At 44.2% G+C, this 20143-nt stretch overlaps 2 protein-coding genes across 6 annotated transcripts in view; one reads left to right on the top strand and one right to left on the bottom strand.

Moving 5' to 3' along the window:
* Positions 1 to 18789, top strand: part of MYH16 (myosin heavy chain 16) — a 33893-nt gene extending 15104 nt beyond the window's left edge. Inside the window, exons 22-43 of the mRNA XM_089539755.1 lie at positions 392 to 619; positions 1297 to 1401; positions 1567 to 1653; positions 2480 to 2625; positions 3949 to 4039; positions 4716 to 4772; positions 5214 to 5300; positions 5888 to 6133; positions 6427 to 6544; positions 7084 to 7211; positions 7623 to 7819; positions 8793 to 8925; positions 9493 to 9709; positions 10507 to 10643; positions 11099 to 11202; positions 11791 to 11983; positions 13204 to 13407; positions 14671 to 14796; positions 15978 to 16148; positions 16295 to 16495; positions 17100 to 17329; positions 18431 to 18789. Coding sequence (XP_089395881.1) covers positions 392 to 619; positions 1297 to 1401; positions 1567 to 1653; positions 2480 to 2625; positions 3949 to 4039; positions 4716 to 4772; positions 5214 to 5300; positions 5888 to 6133; positions 6427 to 6544; positions 7084 to 7211; positions 7623 to 7819; positions 8793 to 8925; positions 9493 to 9709; positions 10507 to 10643; positions 11099 to 11202; positions 11791 to 11983; positions 13204 to 13407; positions 14671 to 14796; positions 15978 to 16148; positions 16295 to 16495; positions 17100 to 17303 — 3180 coding nt within the window. The 3' untranslated portion in view covers positions 17304 to 17329; positions 18431 to 18789. The remainder of the gene's footprint in view (positions 1 to 391; positions 620 to 1296; positions 1402 to 1566; positions 1654 to 2479; positions 2626 to 3948; positions 4040 to 4715; positions 4773 to 5213; positions 5301 to 5887; positions 6134 to 6426; positions 6545 to 7083; positions 7212 to 7622; positions 7820 to 8792; positions 8926 to 9492; positions 9710 to 10506; positions 10644 to 11098; positions 11203 to 11790; positions 11984 to 13203; positions 13408 to 14670; positions 14797 to 15977; positions 16149 to 16294; positions 16496 to 17099; positions 17330 to 18430) is intronic.
* The window catches only part of LOC149306445 (importin subunit alpha-5-like), a 49877-nt gene extending 29773 nt beyond the window's left edge, over positions 1 to 20104 (bottom strand). For 2 of the 5 annotated variants that reach the window (XM_089539756.1, XM_089539764.1), the window contains exons 1-3: positions 19582 to 19631; positions 18381 to 18509; positions 15928 to 16028 (exon numbers count right to left, since the gene is read on the bottom strand). The gene's annotated coding sequence lies outside the window, so the exon portion shown is untranslated. Of the gene's footprint in view, positions 1 to 15927; positions 16029 to 18380; positions 18510 to 19112; positions 19195 to 19581; positions 19632 to 20041 lie in introns of those variants that run through there. The other 3 variants (XM_089539758.1, XM_089539759.1, XM_089539757.1) reach the window with 3 other exon arrangements.
* Positions 20105 to 20143: the final 39 nt, after the last annotated feature.

Below are 20143 nucleotides of genomic sequence, written 5' to 3'. Positions count from 1 at the left end.
AAGAAGAGCGAAAACCTATACGTGGGTTTCCTGCAGCCAATATAACTAGGGCTGAGGTGGTCACTGGCTTAACTTAGTTGTGGAGATAACCTAGACAGAGGTGTGGCAGCAGCTCAGAAAACTATTTATATATATTGAATCACACCCTTAGTCTATTTAACCCAGGATTATCAACTCTGACTGGCAGCTGCTTTCCAGGGTTTTAGAAAGGGATGCTTTCCTAAACCTACTTGGAGATCCCTGAAATTTCATGGTGCCCCCCATCCATGTACACATCACAACTGACCATGCTTGGCTTCTGAAAGGAGATAAGATTGGAATGTGTTCAGGATGGCCCTTCCAGAAGAGCTGGTCCTTGTGTTGCTGCTGACCTTTTCTCTTCCCCTTCCAGGAACAAGAGAACCTGTCGGATGCTGAGGAGCGCCTGACCCAGATGATGAAGTCCAAGATGGACCTGGAGAGCCAGATCTCAGATATGAAGGAGCGCTTGGAGGAGGAAGAGGGTTCAGCTGCAGCTCTGGGTGCCAGCAAGCGCAAGCTGGAAGGGGAGCTGAGTGACCTCAAGAGGGATCTCGAGGGGCTGGAAACCACCCTCGCCAAGACAGAGAAAGAGAAGCAAGTAAGTCCTGTTGATCAGATCATAGAAATCTCCTGCCTAGGCATATGTTTTGTTTGCTTTAAGGCAGGGGTAAGAAACCTTTGGCCCTCCAAATGTTGCTTCTGGGACCAGTAGGCTGAAACATCTGGAGAGCCAAAGATTTCTACTCCCCTTTGATACTTTGTCTTTGTCTAACCATTGATACATTGTTTTTCACTTGGGAACAAGTGTTTTATGTAATGGATTAAAAATGAGGCATGACACTGTAACAATATTTTAAAAAGGGTATGGATAAAGTGCTGTTGTGGAGTTGAATGCAGCAGCCAAGGCTCTTTTTTCAAACTGCAATTCCCTTGTATTCTCCTGGACCATCTGTCATCTGGCAAAAAAGGAGAATAAGTTTCTTGGGAAACCTCCAGGAACACCAATTCATCTTATAAAGAGGCACCTCTGCACTGATTCACATGAAAAAAATACCTGTTTTTCAAAACCAGCCCATTCTGGGGTGTTTTTTGGTCAGCCATGCAGCCTACAAAAAGTCCTGGGGCAAAAAATTGGCTCCTGTGTCCACTGAAGTTGCTCACCTTCCTTTTCTTCCTTCAGGCAATTGCTCAGCTGCTGTGTGTAGAGCATGTTGCCTAATAGGTCTATTGGTCTGATCCAAAATGTTTCTCCTTATGCTCTTATCTTTTCTTCAGGCTTTGGATCATAGGGTACGGACCTTGACTAGTGATCTCCAGGCACGGGATGATACTGTTGCCAAACTCCAGAAAGAGAAGAGGGCTCTGGAAGAATTACACCAGGTAAGAAAGATCCAGCAGAGTGGAATTAATATTAAATTCCAGGGTCGATTTAGCCTTCCATCCTTTCATAGGTTGGTAAAATGAGTACCCAGCTAGTTGGAGGAAATTGGCTTACACCTCCTTTGCTTATATGACCAGTTTCTCTTGTTATGTCTGTCTCCTTAGAAAACACTGGATGACCTTCAGGCTGAAGAAGACAAAGTGAATCATCTCACGAAAAACAACAGTAAACTTAGCACTCAGATACATGAGGTCAGTCCTTATTGGTTACATATTACATAATTAGGTCCCATGCTTTGTGAAAGGTGGGATATCAATTAAATTAATCAATTAATGTTTGACTTCTGTACTATTCTATCGGTGGGCAACCCAGCATCAGGAATATGGGTGCAAGACCTCACCATAATAAATAGAATCATTGGATCAATTGGAATGCAGTAATTCCAACATTTATGTATCCAGTTCTGGGTGCCACAGTTCAAGAGGGATATTGGCAAGCTGGAATGTGTCCAGACACTTGTCACTGACCAAAATAAATCTATGTATGTGTCCAGAAAAAGGTGGTCAAGATGATCCCAGGCCTGGAAACTAAGCCTTATGGGGAACAACTAGGTTATGTTTAGCTTGTAGAAGACTGAGAAGTGACATGATAACTATCTCTAAATATATGAAGGGATGTCATGTAGAACATGAAGCCAGCTTGTTTTATGCTGCTCCAGAGTTTAGAACATGAACCAGTGGGTTCAGATTACAAGAAAAGAGGTTCCACTTAAACATTCGGAAGAATTTCTTTACTATAAGAGTTGTTTGACAGTGGAATAGAATGCCTTGGATGGTGGTGGATGGTCCATCTTTGGAAGTCTTTAAATAGAGGTTTGATGGACAATTTCAGGGATGCCTTTGTTGTGTATTCCTGCATGGCAAGGGGGTTGGATTAGGTGGCCCTTCTAGCCCCTTCCAACGTGAAGATTCTGTGGGCCTAACCAGTATGTTCAAGCCATTGAAAGCACACTTCTTCCCATTGCTCTTTTCATTTATTTGTTCCAACAACTCCCTTTCTGTGGGTTTTCTGGACCAGCTGGAGGACAACTGGGAACAAGAGAAGAAGATCCGTGCCGAGGTAGAGAAGGCCCGGCGCAAGGCAGAGGGCGACTTGAAAATGACCATTGAAAATCTCAACGAAATGGAAAGAGCAAAGCTCGACTTGGAAGAGGTGGTGAAGAAGTAAGTGTGCATTTTAATTTTTACTGTATAATGATGAAGACAAGATTGTATACATTATGTTTATAATCTCTTCTATGTTAATAAAAATATTTAAAAAGAACTATTTATGTAAGGAAACTCACCCTCCAGTGAAGGAGACTTCAGGACGGATTAAGTTACATAACTGGGTTGTCCAACAGTAAAACACAGAAGAGATGGTGGTAGTATAAGGATGACTGGTTAGGGCAGGGACATAGCCAAGGGGGGGGATCTTGGGGTCTGGACCCCCCCTTCCATTAGAAAATGAATGGTGTGTGCTGCTGCGCCACTGCACCCAAGCCCCATTATAATGGTGGCACTTAGTCTGGACCCCCCCCCCCTTTCCTAAAATCCTGGCTACGTCCCTGGTTAGGGGGTTGCTTTTTGGCGTTGAGTTTTGTTTGTTTTTGTCTTTTTCATACCTAATATCATCAGGTATATGGAACACTATCCAGAAATCCATATATACACACACACACACACACGGAGAGAGAGAACAGACATTGGAGGCAAACTGCAGATGGAAAAAAATGGAAGGAAATAAAATGCAGAAAGTGCTGCTAGTGGCAATTATATAATTAACACCAGCAATTCACAAAGCTGTTGTTGATCATGCAGCTATCCTGGCACTAGGTAAGCCAATTAACACATGCTATGAGAGAAGACACCTGATTCAAACTTTTGGTGACAGACTGGAACTTCCTAGCAAACTGAGGGTAGATGGCAACCTTCAATGTCAAATGGGGTTGGAGAAACTTTGGCTCACCAGAGGTTTCAGCCGACAACTCCCATCACTGCCAACCAGGTTGGCCGATGGTAGGGGATTGTGGGAACTGCACTCCAAACTATCTGGCGGGCCAAAGATTCTCCATTCCTGAGTTATACCCCTTGTAGATTCTAGACCAGTGGTCCCCAAACTTTTGTCCTCCAGATGGTTTGGACTTCACCTCCCAGAATTCTTGATTGTTGGCCAAATGTGCTAAAGCTTCTGGGAGTTGAAGTCCAAAACAGGTACGGGACCAAAGTTTGGAAACACTGTTCTATACAGAACTTGGAAAAGTGACCGTCTGAACTATACTTCCCATCATCCTTTAGCCAGTAAGGGGATTCTAGGAGCTGTAATCAAAAAAGTAACTTTTCCAGGCTTCACGTCTAACACAGCACTACTTTCTAGCAATAGCTCTTCAGAATTTTCAACATCTTTCACAGAGTGAGTCAAGTTTTCCAGGCATGGTTGAGGTTAGGAGCTCCTTTCTTACTACCTGCACTATCGCTTAACTAGCTTGTTGCATTTTTCCTTTGTAGGAGAGACATGGAGATCAATTCTGTCAGCTCCAAAGTGGAAGATGAGCAAGCACTGAACTCTACACTACAGAGAAAACTCAAAGAGCATCAGGTAGAAGGGAAAGAGGATGAGGAGGAGAGCTCAAAATGGTGCCCCTTTCTCTGCATTTGCTTGAATTGACCACCTTTCTCCATAATCCTCTTTGGGTAGCACATTCAGGTCAGCCAGTGCCTGCCAGGACTTCAGGATCTGGGCTCTAAGATGACAAAACTGAGGTTGACATATTTTGGCTACATCATGAGAAGGCACAAAATCATTGGGAAAAACAATAACACTAGGAAAGGTGGAAGGAAGTTAAAAGAGAGGAAGGCCACATGCTAGATGGATGGACTCTATGAAGGAGGTCACTAGTATGGGTTTGGAGGAACAGTGGAGAGCAGTGGAGGACAGGGAGTCTTGGAGATGTCTCATCCAGAAGGTCGCCATGGGTTGACATCGACTCAAAGGCAGTTAACAACAACAACAAAATTGCTACCCATTTATGGCAACTAGAAATGCCTCCTGCTTAATGGCAAAGCTGGTGTTGTGTTGTATAGCTTCACTCTTACACAGGACATTAGGAAATGGTACAACCTCTTTTTCGGGTTCCTAATTCCCTTCCTTCTGCGGTGGAAAGCTCCAGTATGAAATGGATCTGGAATAAACTTTCACCAGCCATTAACTACCCCACAGCTACCACGTGCCTAAATATTACTCCATGTCTCACAATCCCATGTTTTTCTGACAGGCCAGGATTGAAGAGCTGGAGGAAGAACTTGAATCCGAACGGTCTATGAGGGCAAAGGTAAATCAGTAAAATAACTCACTGCATTTTTATTAGTGTTATTTTAAAGCACGTTAACATTTTTCAGTTGCTTTGTCTTTGCAAAACCTCTGTCAAGTAAGTTGCTTCTATGCCCATTTTACATATTGGGCCACTGACTCAGAAATATATTGAACTGTTCCTGTGGGTCCAGGGATTTCAAAGCCCATTTGAGACATAAGCTTAGATCTGCTGAATAAGTTAAATAACTGGATCTCATGCGATCTAAATTATGATTTCATAACAGACAGAGAGTTGTTGTACAAAGCTTAAAAGGGCAAATAGGAATGACATTTGTTTTGTTCCAGAGTGGGTTGTTAATTATTTAGTTCCACATATAGCCTTTGCAGGGAGAATATGTGGTTGTAAGTTTCATAATTCCAATGGACAAAGCTAATATTTTATTTTCCCAACATCTTTCAGATTGAGAAACAGCGCAGTGATCTCTCCCGGGAACTGGAAGAGATTTCAGACAGACTGGAAGAGGCTGGAGGGGCAACTACTGCTCAAGTAAGCCTGTATCCATTCAACCAATATGTTGTTATCTCTGCATTTAAAGACTGAGGAAGTGAAAGATAGAGTCTACGCCAGGAACAGAAATCTGTAGCTGCAATTGCCTTTAGTTGCAGGGGAAATGATGCATCACTTGAAGGTCTGAGAAGGAATGGGAACAGGATTGTTTAGTTGCTTTAATCAAATAATGTCCATTTGCATATGACAAAATAAGTGGAAAATTGTAAGGAATATAGTTTCTTGTTAATTCTTTTACCTTTAGCTTCACATCTAAAAAGTGGTAGAAAGGGGTACTTAAAAGGGAAGGACTTTCACAGTAGTGGGACCATCACCCAAAAGACCTTTCTGAGATATCTGCCTGTCTAACCATCAGTCATGGCAGGATAGGATCAAGGTGGTTTTGTGGTCCAGCACAGTTATTATGGACACAGGCAAGTGATCCTTGAAATAACCAGATCTTAATCTGTTTAGAATTTTAAAGGTTAATAGCACATTGAATTAAGCCCAGAAATGAATAAGTTAAGGAAAAAGGGTTGAGGCAAGAACTGTTGTCACAGGTTTATGCTTTGCCCTTCCATCTCTAGATTGAGCAGAACCGCAAGCGTGAGGCTGAACTGCTCAAGCTTCGGAGGGAACTGGAAGAAGCTGCCTTGCAGAGCGAGGCCACAGCTTCCACCCTGCGCAAGAAGCACACAGATGCCATGGCTGAGATGACTGAGCACCTCGAGAATCTGCAGAGGGTGAAGTCCAAGCTGGAGAAGGACAAGCAGGTCATGAAGGCTGAGATCGAAGACCTCAGCGCCAGTGTGGAGACAGTCCAGAAATCCAAGGTATGAAGGATGAAGAGAGCTTGGAGACCCTACCCTTCAGTACAGGTTGCTCAAGTCTGAGGAGCAAATCAGCAAGTTAGAGGCTTTATAGCACCAGTTTAAACAATAACAACAGAGCTTGGGAAAATTACTTTGTTGCGTGATAGTTCCCTTCATAAAAAATCTAGGATGAGGAGGAGAGCAGACCTTGGAAATGTTACTCATTTGGACTACAGCTTCCAGAATCTACCAGGTAATATGACCAGTGGCCATGAGGTCTCTTGACCACAGCCTTTGCTCTGTGCCTTTTGCAGATGAATGCTGAGGCTCATGTCCGCAAGCTAGAAGACAACCTGTCTGAAGCCAACGCCCGGCTGGCTGAGATGGAAAAGAACCAAGCCGAAATCAATGCTATCAGGTCCAGGCTCCAAGGTCAGTTCATTCGCTGTTGACTTGGACTGCAACATTTCTTCTAAACCATCCACCTCTTATGTGAAGTCCATTACCTTAATGTGTTAGACCACAGCTGCCCTCATCCCCAGCCAACACTGACTTTGACTTTAACACTGACTGGCTGGGGATGCTGAGAGTTGGAAAAGCCTGGTCAAAATCAATTACAGATCAGTATTATGCATGCCTTTCTAGAACTAATTCCTGCTGACGTCAAGCCCAGCCAGTCTAGTTGATCGTCAAGGAAGATGGGATTTATAGTCAGACATCTCAAGGACCACCATTCCCTACCTTCTTCCAATGTGCTTGTTTCCTTCAGGGAAATGTTAGATAGTTACAGAGCTGGGAGAAGTTACTTTTAGGATTACAATTTCCCAAATTTTCCAGCCAGTCTGGCTATTGGGAGTTGGTGTCTCCAAAATTCAAGGAGTTATAGTTCCCCAAAGTAACTGGGCAAGTAGCCATGCCAGAAGTCCTTCTCTCAAGTATTTCTTTACTTCTCCTTCTCCTCTCCCCTTCAGCTGAGAACAGCGAACTGAGTCGAGAGCATGAAGAGAGCCAGACACGGCTGAACCAAGTTCTTCGTGTCAAGACTTCTCTCACTTCTCAGGTGGATGACTTCAAGAGGCAGCTGGATGAAGAGTCAAAGGTAAGGAAGCAAAAGCAACCACGTGTATCCCACATACAAAAAACGCACACTACTTTATCGCCAGATATTGCAAATTTTAAAAAGAAAGATTGCCAGCAGGTGTTGCCAAAGTTGAGCACACATTTGGTGTTGGTGCCTTGCCCATTCACGTGCCACAGGTACAATCCAAATGGAAACATAACCAAAGTGAAAGGGATGCCTTGTTTTGTATGATTCCCCTCCTGCCTTGTAACAAGGTCTTTAAAATACCTACTGTAGTTCTAGTATGTTTAGGGATTTAAAGGTTAACATGAGCACATTAAACTGAGCCAAGGAATTAATCCACTTGAGGAAAAAAGGTCAACATTTTTAAACATAGGAAATGAAACATATAAGAGATGGATTGACTGACTCTGCCTTTGATGTCTGTAGTCCCGAAGTGCTGCAGTGGTAAGTCTGGCCAACACCAAACATGACCTGGACCTGATCAAAGAGCAGCTGGAGGAAGAACAAGCTGGCAAAGCTGAGCTACAGCGCCTCGTCTCCAAGCTCAACACTGAAGTCACGACCTGGAGGACTAAATACGAAACGGATGCCATCCAGAGGACAGAGGAGCTTGAGGAGACCAAGTGAGCAAGGTTTTAGGGGACACATGGGGCATGTCTCTCAGCCCAAGGGACATTCAATTTCAGAGAAGTTCTCAGGAGCCACATTCCAGTGATGGGTGAAGCCAAAGGGAAAAGGGTGGGTCTGAAAAAGCAAAGTTATTTTATCTTATAGCTCTTACTGCCAGTAGCTAACCCTTAGGAGAGGCATTTAATCTTTTTGGAATGGGAAATAAAAATTATACAAATTCTATCAAATGATGTATCCTGGGGAAGGGGACATGGCCATCTGGGGAAGGCCAGATTAGGAGCCTAGAAGAGTCAGACATGGCCCCTGGGTGCAAACTTCCCAACCTCTGTTTTAGAGGGACCACAGACATGTTGGTTACTTCTGACTGCAGATCAGGAGAGAGAAACTCTGAGTGAATCCCCATGTCTTTCTCATCCGCACTTACTCATTCATCAGGTGAGGAGGAGGACAGGGAGCAAATGCATTGGTGGTGCAATGGCAAGGAGTTTCCCTGGAGCTTGTCCTTTTTCCTCCAGGCTAGTGGTAGGCAATGATGGCTGCTACTTGCCACTGTCTCTGCTAGTCTAAGCAAGCAGGTACACAAGAGTGAAGAGGAGCCACTGTAGCAATGTCTCTTTAGGCTGGGTCATGGCCCTGGGTCTTAACAACTTCATAAACACAATGACCTCTGAACCCAGCCCTGATGTGGAACCCTGTATAATGCTAAGTTAGCTCCATAGGAGTGAGTAGAGAACCAGATATTGTTGGGCTCCTACCCTCATCCCCAGTTAGACTGGCAGGTGCTGAACTGAAGTCCAACATCTGGAGGGTCATAGGGGTTCCTTAACGTTCTTTTATAAGGAATTTCCCTGTCAGTATGAGCTGTTTCAGGAATGTTGTTCTGTAGGCACAGTGCCTTTCAGGTTAACTTCAAGCCTCTGCCCTGTTGATTCCCCATTACAATTTCCCCCCACCATCTTTTTGCAGGAGAAAATTGACTGCCCGGCTCCAGGAGGCTGAGGAGACAGCTGAATCTGCTCAAGCCCGGGTGGCTAGCATGGAGAAAAACAAGCAGAGGCTCCAGATGGAAGTGGAGGATCTTACCCTGGATCTTGAGAAGGTAATGGGAACCAGCAGTGCTGTTGGGTAGCAGTTACACAGATAACATCGCTCAGAGAGTCATCCTTCTGGACCTCTGTGAGGTTCCTGGCTCATTTGCACTGATGGTAGTTGCAGGGTGTTCAGTTACATTTTTTCCACATGGGAGGGGATATTGGTCAGAAAAAGTGACTGCTGAAATTCAAGCAGCATAACTAATTCTGCTATACAATTATAAGTAGGTGGATTGTTCTGTATAGGTACTTTATGATTCCTTGCTAATGGGTTAGCTCAGACTTTTCCCAATATGGAGTCTTCCAGATGGATGGTACTACAGTTCCATGTAACAAGATAGACCTAGTTGGAAATGTCATAGTTCGCCATAAGTTGGAAATGACTTGAAGGCACACAACAAAACAATCCTTTTAATATTCCATATGAAAAAGCTGCAAGGGAAGTCTACTGACCTGGTGACCCACTGCCAGTTGAACTGTGAAGAACTGGCAGGGCTCTGGGTGGGAGTGATCTGCCGTGGGGAACAAGATCATGCCTTGCATGACCAATGGCTTTCTTGGTTTTCTCCTTCCAGGCCAATGCAGCCTGCGCAGCCCTGGACAAAAAGCAGAGGGCCTTTGACAAGATGCTGTCCGAGTGGCAGCAAAAGTGTGAGGAGCTGCAGCTGGAGGTGGACAACTCCCAGAAAGAGTGCCGCATGTACATGACGGAGAACTTCAAGCTCAAGACAGCCTATGAGGAGGCTCTGGAGCATCTGGAATCTGTAAAGAAGGAGAACAAGACTCTCCAGGGTAAGTGGATCAGGGTCTGCAAAGGTTGTAGCCAGATGAGCAAGCTGCTTGATATCCTCAGTGTATCTAATGCCCACCTTTATCTACTTGAGTCAACTTTTTTTGCCTTCTGGGTGTTTTTGGATGATCGTGCCCATCAATCCTGACCCCTAGTCACACTTACTAGGGCAAGAGTGGGTAAAATGCACAGGCCCCATATAGTTCCTAGACTACTTTTGTAGCTTCTGAAGCCCTACACCAAAGTCTCCCCCATTAAAAAAAAAACAAACTGGCTTGATGTTCGAGCAAATCACTCTCATACCCTTCAGAGGCATGAAAACAAGCCCCTCAACCAACCTCAAATGCATGAAAACATGCAAAATACCTTCCGTTAAACTGAAATCTTAGGTTGCATGGAGGTGATAGGCACAGCTGTAATTTTTCCTTGCCATCCTCCACTTCTTTAGCAATGGCTTCCTTGAGGCTAGCATGAAGCCCAGTAGATTGTAGACTGTGCAACTAGAGAGGTGTGTGTGTGTGTGTCATTGTGTTTTTGCAGCATGGAAGAAGAAAGTAATAAACTGTAGGGAGGCTGTTTCTCCAAGTTTAATGGTTAGATCTCTTTTCTTCCACTTCCCAGCATGTGCATGGTGGTTGAGGTTCATTAGATAAGTCATCAGGGTTAAATGTTGTCAATCAATTAGAGCTTTCTCTTTTAGGAGTGGGTTGTCACGGTTGCCACATGGTCACTGTCTGCAGTCTTGAAATTTTAAGAGTCACATCCAATAACATTCTCTGTATTTTCTTTCCTTCTTCAGAGGAAATCAAAGATCTCATTGATCAGTTGGGTGAAGGTGGGAGGAGTGTGCATGAGCTGCAGAAGATGAAGAAGAAACTGGAGATCGAAAAGGATGAGCTGCAGGTGGCCCTGGAGGAAGCTGAGTCTTCTCTTGAGGTAATATATAGTTTTAAAAAACTAGCTGTTGTTTATTTAGCATCTCCATCTCTTCAAATGGCAGTGCATGCCTTCAAACTGTCCCAATTTGGTGGGGACAGTCCTGATTAATCTTCTTATTCTTAATCTTGAACAACTCAAGTGAAGTCATTCCACTTCTTCAGCTTCTTTAAAAATGCCTGATCTTGAAGCAGTGGGGATGATTTGAAGAGACTGTCTCTGTGGATTTGTAAAGCCTTTACCATACTAAGCAGTCTGGAAAATCTCGCAGTTACCTTGTTTGGACTACAGTTCCCAGAATCCTCCAGCCACCATGGCCGACTTAGGCGATGCAGGAAACTGAAGTCCAAAAGTGTACAATTTTTTCTAAACTCGGCCCCTGTGGTAGCATAGTATCATTGCCTCTTAAAAAGTCCACTGTCCATGCCTCTTATTTGTACATTTTGTGTCAACAGGTGGAAGAGAGCAAACTCATCCGCATTCAGCTGGAATTGGCTCAGGTGAAAGCTGACATTGACAGGAGGATCCATGAGAAAGAGGAAGAATTTGAGGCCACCAGGTACAATACATTACAAATAAGCTGTTCAGAAGGCATGCAAAAGGCTAGACAAGGCAGTGGAAGTATCAAACGTGCAGTGACAGAAATGTAAGAAAATCAATAAGTATGTACAAAAGCAGGGAGAGCAAGACAAGAATAAGAACAGCCAGCAAAATCCAAGTCACATTCAAACCAAAGAGTGTGGCTGCAATTCTGTGTGAGACAAATCCAGAGCTTGGAAATTGTACCTTGAATGAACTTGTTTCAGTGCGAAGATCTTCAAAAGATGACCTTATATATATTAATGGTATTTTCCTGCATTTTAATCTGTACAGTCTGTACTAATTTGTAAATTTGTGGGCACTGAGTCCCATTATTGGAAAAAAGACAGGATATAAAATAATGATAATGGTGGTGGTGATGATGATAATTTATAAATAATAATAATGGGCAGAGTCCAAAATACCATAGTGACGTTTCCAACCTGTGGTACCGCACTACATCACACTGCCTGTTATACAAAATTCTTTACATTAAGATGCATTGGGCTGGACCACACATCTCATTGTGGGGTGCTTCAGTCTGATTCCTTTGCTGTCCTCTCTGCAGGAAAAACCACCAGCGTGCCATTGAGTCCCTGCAGTCCAGCCTGGAGCTGGAGGCAAAAGGACGGGCTGAGGCGCTTCGCCTGAAGAAGAAGATGGAGACAGACCTAAATGAAATGGAGATCCAGCTGGATCATGCCAACAAGAACAACAGTGAACTTGTCAAGACCCTGAAGAAGCTCCAGCAGCAGATCAAGGTTGGAACCGACTGGGGGAAAGAGGGAAGGGAGTGAGGAAGCAAAACAGCACCTGGAGATGATGTCTCCTAAGATAAATCTCTGGGGCTCAGGTTGACTGAGCTTTCAACAAGCAAGGCGAAATATGAGCAGAGCCACTGCCAGCAAAGGATTAAGGCATCACTATCCAGAACTTGGATAAGAGCTTATTTTGGACTATGACTCTTGTATTGGGCTATAATTCCAGGTGCCTGAGGAATTATGAGAATTGTGGTCCAAAAGATTCTGCCACTAGTACCCCAAAAGTATCTCACTCAGAATGGAAGCTGCAAAAAAATGGTGAATTGGAGGACAATTATTATCATGTGTGTCTTGATGAATCTCCTCCTTCTCCCATGCCCTGTGGGTGCAGTGCCCGTAGTTACAAGGAGTGCGGTCCAATTTGGGCTTTGTTTTGCAAGGAGTGACTTTGTAGCAGATGATAGGAAAACACTGTTGACAGGTGTCACATCTGGTTCTTTTTGAGTGGAAGCGTGGGGTGAGATCAGGTGAGGACAAAGAATATCTACTGACAACAGGATCTCTCAACTGCTCAGATAGAAAGCATGCCTGTAGTGAGGGAGTATGACATGCTTCATGATGGCCAGTCAGTGTTAAAGAGGTTTGCTTCCCTGCTTCAGTTCCTTCCTTTGACTAGTTCAGGATGGTTGTGCAAAGGTACAGTTGGCCCTCAATACCCACGGATTCTGCATTCACGGATTAAACCATCTATGGATTGAAAATATTTTTAAATGTTTCCAGTAAGCAAACCTTGATTTTGAAATTTTATATAAGGAACATCATTTTACTACACCACTGTATATAATAATAATAATAATTTGTTTTATTTATATACCCCTATTCCAAAGATTATAGCGGTGAACAGCAAGTAAGCTAATTAGCAAGTAAGCTAATTTGCCCCCAACAGTCTGGGTGCTCATTTTAGCGACCTCGGAAGGATGCAAGCCTGAATCGAGCTTGGGCCCTTTTGCTGGTCTTGAACTCGCAACCTTGTGGTTTTGAGTGAATGGCTGCAGTACAGGCATTTAACCACTGCACCGCCAGGGCTCCTATAATGGGATCTGAACATCCACGGATGTTGGTCTCTATGTGGGGTCCTGGAACAAAATCTCAGTAGATTAGGAATGATGTGTGATGGTCCAGCTCCATCTTCATACTGCTTTCCCCCTTTCTGCCTCCAGGATCTCCAGATCCAGATGGATGAGGATGCCCGCCAACATGAAGAACTCCGGGAACAGTACAACCTCCAGGAGCGGCGCCTCAGCCTTCTCCAGACTGAACTGGAAGAAGTGCGGACAGGCCTTGAAGGCAGTGAGCGCTCACGCAAACTCCTTGAGCAAGAGCTGGTGGAGGTCTCTGAAAGACACAACGAGCTCAGTGTCCAGGTAAAGTTCCTTTTAAAAATAATTATGGGCTGTCATCTTTCTATTCCACCTTCTAAAGGCAGTATACATAGTTCTCTTCTCCGCAGCTCAGCTTTATCTTTTCTACTACTCTGAGAGGTAGGTCAGGCTAGGGATGCAATTCTTTCCTAATTTTCTTCTTGAAGGAAGCAACAAGTCATTTTAGAAATTTTCTTCCCACTGTGAGAAGGTCTTCAATATATTATTTCTATCCGTGGTCCAGGCTGATGGAAAGTAACTAGCGCACGGTCACCCAGTGAATTCTGCAGATCAGTAGGGGCTAAGAATGTGGATTTCTCAGTGCTTTTACTACTCCCCCATGTTGGCTCTTTTAGATTAGATGGCCAAGGCTGGTTTACCATTAAGGAATTGGAACAAATGCTCCAGGGCTTTTGGTAACTAGGGACCCCATGCTTCTCTGAGCAACATGTGTGCAAACACAGATACAACACACGCTTCTGTGGTGTTGTCAAGAGAAAAATGATGTTGGGGGTGAGAACTTAATTTCTCTTCTCCCTCCGCCATCACTTTCCACATGGTTTGGTAGTCCCATTTTCCAGCTGCACAGTGAGTGAAGAGGAGGATGGTGCATTGGCATCACTGCTTCTAAAACTCTGGCCTCCATCACAACCAGTTTGGACCCAAATGGGGGAGGCAAGTGGATTTGACCGAGCTGCCCTTTCCCTTTGGGTACCAAGGGTGGTGGCAGTTTTGGAACTCCTCTAGGGACTCCAGTCCCCTTCATCCAGCCTTGTGGATGGCAAGTCATTCATGCAGGTAAATGGCTGAACACTGGTGCACGTAGCTCCTAAGGCCGTTTTCATGGCCCTCAGCTGCTCCAGTACATTTTTTTTGCCCAGAGAAAAGGCTGAATTGCCACTCCTGGAAGCCTCCAGAAGTGGCCATTCACAGAGAAACACAGAGTTGGAACGGGCCCGATAGAGGCCATCGAGTCAAAAGCCCCACTCAGTGCAGGAACTCCAGCTAAAGCATCTCCAACAGGCAGTTTTTGAAGCTGTCCAGAGAAAGAGGTCCTACCACTTCATGAGCTAAAATACACAAGAAGAGACAAGTCTGATATGCCACCTTCTGCTACTTAGTTGTAAGCTCTCCATATCATCGGAATTCTCCATCTTCAAAAACCCGCCCAGATTTCTGTCTTTCTCCCTGTTTCTGTGATGAGAGATACTACAGCTTACACTTGGGTGTGGCTGGAGTCACTGAAGTCTCCCCTTTCCTTTGCAGAACCAAAGCCTGCTGGTCATCAAGCGCAAATTGGAGTCTGACTTCGTGCGCATCACGAACGATCATGAGGAGCTGATCAGTGAGTTCCGAACAGCAGACGAGAAAGCAAAGAAAGCAGTGGCTGATGTGAGTTGCTGCCTCCCTGTGTTTGGGGCTTGCATGCAAGGAGTGTGCCGTAGTGAGGCCATTCTGAACATGATGTGTCGGAATAGTTTCCAGATACGTTGGACCGTTATAGCCAGTGGTTGGGGAAGGTGTCAGAGACCTTTTCAAATACCAAGAGTTCAGAAGGAATTCTGCCTGGCAGTCATAATAATGTCAAAATTGTATACTGATATATTTAGGAGGGCAGATCTAAATGGATATATAGAAGCTGGAATTTTTGTGTATCAATGACAGGAAGTTAAAAGTGGAGCAGCCCCTTTCTTTACATATGCCAGGGTCCCCCATCACCATGTGCATATATTATTACCAGGCTGTGTGTAGTATTCTGTGCTGTCAAATAAAAAAAATTCTGTTCCCAGATTCAAATCTTGCCCTGTAGAAATTATGCAAATTAGTCCTATTTGCATCTTTTTGTACTTTGATTAAGATATAATTTACACTGCATAATTTAGCTGCGTCTCAGAGGAGCAGCCAAATCATGCAGGGTGCTGAAGGCGTCATTCCCTCGCCAGCCACTGGAAATCCTTCTTTCCATCAGAGATTTCGGCATAGAGATTAACAAGTGGAAAGCTGAGAGTCTCAGGAAATTGGAACCTGTCTCCATCTCTATGTTCTGTGCTTTTTCTATCCCCCTGCAAGAATTGCTACACACATGCAAACACAGCCCTGATTATCACTCAATATCTTTCCCTCCTGGTGGAGCCGATTTCAAAATACAGTATCATGCTGTTGCATGCCTTCAAGTCATTTCCAACTTACGACGACTCTATGGCAACCCTATATCAGTGTTTTCTTCACAAAATTTGTTCGGGGGAGTGTTTGTCTTTGTCTTCCTCTGTTCCTGTGAGAGTATGACTTCCCCGGTGGGTTTCCATGGCTGAGAAGGAATTCAAACCCTGGTCTCCAATATCATAGTCCAACTCTCAAACCACTACAACACACTGGCTCCCAACTGTTTTTCTACTTCTACAAGCATTGCTACACACTTACAAACACAGCCCTGGTTATAACTTAACACCTTCCCCTCCTAATGGGGCTCATTTCAACACATCATGCTACAAATGCACACAAGATGAGTCAAAGCTCCGATACCTGCTGTTCTCTGTGAAAACTGTTCTTCTGTTTCTTAAACTCCATCTTAGGCAACCCGCATGGCAGAGGAGCTGCGCCAAGAGCAGGATCACTCCATGCACCTGGAAAAGATCAAGAAGAACCAGGAGGTCACCATCAAAGACCTGCAGGTCAAGATTGAAGAAGCGGAGCAACTGGCTCTTAAAGGAGGGAAACGCACTATCATGAAGCTAGAGACCAAAGTAAGAGAACATTACTGGATGACTGTCTACCCAGCAGAGGGATCAGTCACTTTCTCCTAGTGTGGTTATGGGCAGATAAGAAAAACACCTTGCCCACTTTGGGCCTTAGCATCTATCAGTCCTAGCTCGTATTTCTTCTCCCACAGATTAAGGAGCTGGAGACAGAGCTGGACTCGGAGCAGAAGCGCCATGTGGAGACAGTGAAAATCCTGCACAAGAATGAACGGCGCCTGAAGGAGCTGGTCTTCCAAACGGAGGAGGATCATAAGACCAACCAGCGCATGCAGGAGCTGGTGGAGAAGCTTCAGAACAAGCTGAAGACATACAAGAGACAAATTGAGGAGGCGGTAAGTACTTTTAAAAGTCTTCCCTTTCCCAGACAGACATCACCTAAGGCAGAAGTGGGCAAAATGTGGCCTGTGAACACCATTGCTGATCCCCCAAAGCCTCCAACCCATCTATTGCGAAAACACCTCAGCACACCCATACCTCTGTTTTTAACAGAGTCTTTCTCAAACTGGTGACAGAAAGTGAAGCAATGTCACTTCCAGTTGCCATTTTGGGAAAGACTCCAAAGAAGATAGAGGTATTTAGGAGCACTGTCAAGAGGTGCAGGTCAAAAATTGGTCCATGGGTAGTTGGCCACTCCTTACTTTAGGGAATACTTGGGCCAGCCTAAGGCGTTTTGCTATATGCCCCCTTGTCTAAAAGAAGGTTTTTTTGAACCTGGATCTTCTAACATTTGAATCCATCCAAGGTGGTCTACATTCTACTGAAAAAAATGTTATTTCCCTAAAGTAGAACAAAACAACAACTCCTAAACAAAATAAAAACATACACATGGAATCAGAATTTATATAAATGAAACTGAGGATGTGGTACTGAGTATTTTCTAACATGTTCTTTTTAAGTTGTGTCCCAAACTCTTCTTTGCTTGTTAATTTCCTGTAGGAGGAACAGGCTAACCAGAGCATGGCAAGGTACCGCAAAACCGTGCATGAACTGGATGATGCTGAGGAGAGAGCTGGAATGGCTGAGTCGGCCCTCAACAAACTGCGCACCAGGCACCGAGTTGCGGCAGGCAAAGCCTTCACTTCGGTGGAAGTCATCCAGGTCTCCAAATCCACCAGTTCCAAGTCGTCGGCTGAGGAATAGATTTCACCTCTCTGAACCTGCAGCTGGTAGGTCTTTACATTCTTGCCCTTGCTTTTACGGGCTCCTGGAACTATTTACTATTGATTATAAAAATTTATAACCTAGATTTATACTCTGGAAAGAGAGGTGTAGAGGTGGTGGGTTATGTGTGTGTTTATGCCTTCTAGTTGCCTGTCAACATATGGCCGCCACATGACTTTTATAGGGTTTTCTTAGGTAGGAAATACCTTGCAATTGCCTTCCTCTAAAATATAGCCTACAGCACCTGATATTCTTCGGTCTGAACCTGCTTAGATTCCAAGATGAGATTTGCTGCCTTCATGTTGTTGTTATCTCCTGTCAAACTGACCTCGACTTCTGGCAACTCTTGAATGAGAGACCTTCAGGAGCCCTGTTCATCAATTGCGTTGCTCAGGCCTTGCAAACTCAGGACCGTGGCTTCCTTGACCAAATTACAGTGCAGTCTCCCTATTTTCCTATTGCCTTCCACTTTACTGGGCATTATTAATTTAAAAAGTGAACAGCGTCAACATGAGTTTAGAGAATAGTAGATACCTCATGCTGTTCTCTTCAGGCAGCAGATGTCTTGGGTCATCCCTGGGGAGATATGCTGTAGCTATGCTTTGATGGAATACAACAGTGATGCTTAGACAACATGGAGCAGGTGTGGAAATTGTGTAGCCCTCCAGATGTTGTTGGACTGCACCTCCAAGAGCGGCTGAGTGACTGAATGGGTCGTTACAAAAGGATGCCCAACCGTGGCCTGGATCTCTCCCTCTTCCTCTGTTGAATTTTCTGTTGTTCTTTAACTCTGGCCTGATACAGACAAGCCAAAATAAAGCTGCTTCAGGTCACTTTGGAGGTATGCTGTTTAAATGATGAACGCATACTAAGAGTCCAGAAGCCGCACCAAAGCCACGCTCCAGTCCTAAGGAATGGAGTGCAGCTTTGGTGCAGCTGCCAGACTCTTAGGACGCATGCATCATTGAAACACCATACCTCCAAAGTGACCTGAAGCAGCTTTATTTTGGCCTGTCTGTACAGGGCCTCTGCTTCCTTTGTCCTCTGCATGCTCACCTTCTATTTTCCTGCAATATCTAGTTCCAATAACTTGTTTTTCTTTACAGGCTGATGGACAAAGTACCTCCAGGCAGCTGCCTCTTCTTGCAAGATTGCTAGCATAGTGACGACCGGAGCAGCTTAAGCCTATTGAAGGAGAAAAGAAGGAGGGTGGAAGTGGTGAGCGTCTCTTGGGATGCGAAGAAGGAAGAACGCAGGCATATAATGCAAACAAACATCCACATCATCATGCAAGAGCTTGAAACCTACTATTTCCCCTAAAGCACATTTTTTACAGTGCCTTCATGGTGAAGGTTGTCATTGACATGTTTTCTGAGTTTGGAACCAGTCTGTTTTTAAGGCATTTTCATGTCAAGGACGGAAAATGTTACGAAGGTGAGGCTTGAGCTGTCTCTTGTAAATAATTCTTCCCACTTAGTTTAAAGCATAGTCTTAATAAAGCTTTAAAGAAACAATTTGTGGCTGGGTTTATTCGTTCTTCATGGGCTCAAAGGCGGACTCACTGGGAATCTAAGGAAGCAAATGGTTTATCTTTTGCTCTGTAAGGAATCTATAACTTCTGATACATTCGATCTTTGGAATAGCGGTATATAAATAAAACAAATTATTATTATTATTATTATTATTATTATTATTCCCAGAGAAGTTTGTGATACAAAGGGTTTCTACATCACAATATGCCTCTACATATTGATTTCAATATATAGCTATATATGAACACATACGTACTTATTTGTGTGTTAAATCCAAATATTCTTTTCCCTCAGTGTATATTTAAAAAAATATTTCCATCTTTTATATTATTATGGGGCCTAGCTAAAGTCTAAACCCTTAATTTTATTTCTACTCACTTTATATATATACAGTATATAATTTATTATTATATTGTAATAATCATTACTCTACTCTACTCTACATTTACTCATATATCTATATATGAACATATACTTATTTGTGTGTTAAATCCAAATATTAATTCCCCTCACAGTGGAGCTTTTCATTTTCAGTCCCCCACAAAAGGAGTTCAGCACCCATATTTCATTTATTTATAAATAAAACACATATTTATATATCCAGATTAACATCTCTGAGGGAAAATGTCCTTAAAACCATCCTGAACAATGGTATATTTTTGGCCAAAAAAGACAAAAATGTTTCCTCAAAGTCCCTTGGCTCATAGCCTACCCCTTTAACCTACATCTCTAACACCCTGCTTTGTCTCAACTGCGCATGCGCACTGCGAGAAAAGTATTCCCTCAGGCGCTCTAATCAGCGCAGGCGCAATGAAGAGACAGAAAGCGCGGGGAGGAGCTTGTTTTCACCCGCTCTTTCCCTCGCCAACATTCCGCGCAGGCGCAGTAAGGGAGGAGCCGCCGCCTCGCTCTTTCTTAATGCGCAAGCGCAGTGAATACTAATAGCAGCAACTACAGTATCAGAATGTTAAGGCGCAGGCGGGCAGTCGTTGCTAATCCGCGCAGGCGCAGTAATAAGAAACCTGGCTCGCTTCTTCATAGACCCAATAATGCTGCGCAAGCGCAGTGAATGTCAAGCAATTAGAGTGGAGGGAGGGCGCGCTTTACTCTTTCGCGCAGGCGCAGAAAAGGAAGAAGATTCCAAGTTCTGGAAGCTGCGCAAGCGCAGTGAACAGCAACTCCTACCAGGCCTGTGTGAACTGAGTTGCCGGTTAAGGCGCTCGCGGGGAGGGAGAAGGGGCTGACTTTGCTCCTTCGCGCAGGCGCACTGGGTTCGCTGAGGACTCC

Source organism: Sceloporus occidentalis, unplaced genomic scaffold (genome assembly GCF_023333645.1).
Source record: "Sceloporus occidentalis isolate IW3139 unplaced genomic scaffold, rSceOcc1.0.p SCAF_10, whole genome shotgun sequence".
NCBI classification, from domain to species: Eukaryota; Metazoa; Chordata; class Lepidosauria; order Squamata; family Phrynosomatidae; genus Sceloporus; species Sceloporus occidentalis.
Note: the sequence above shows the minus strand (reverse complement) of the source record. Positions and strands in the feature narration are given on the sequence as shown.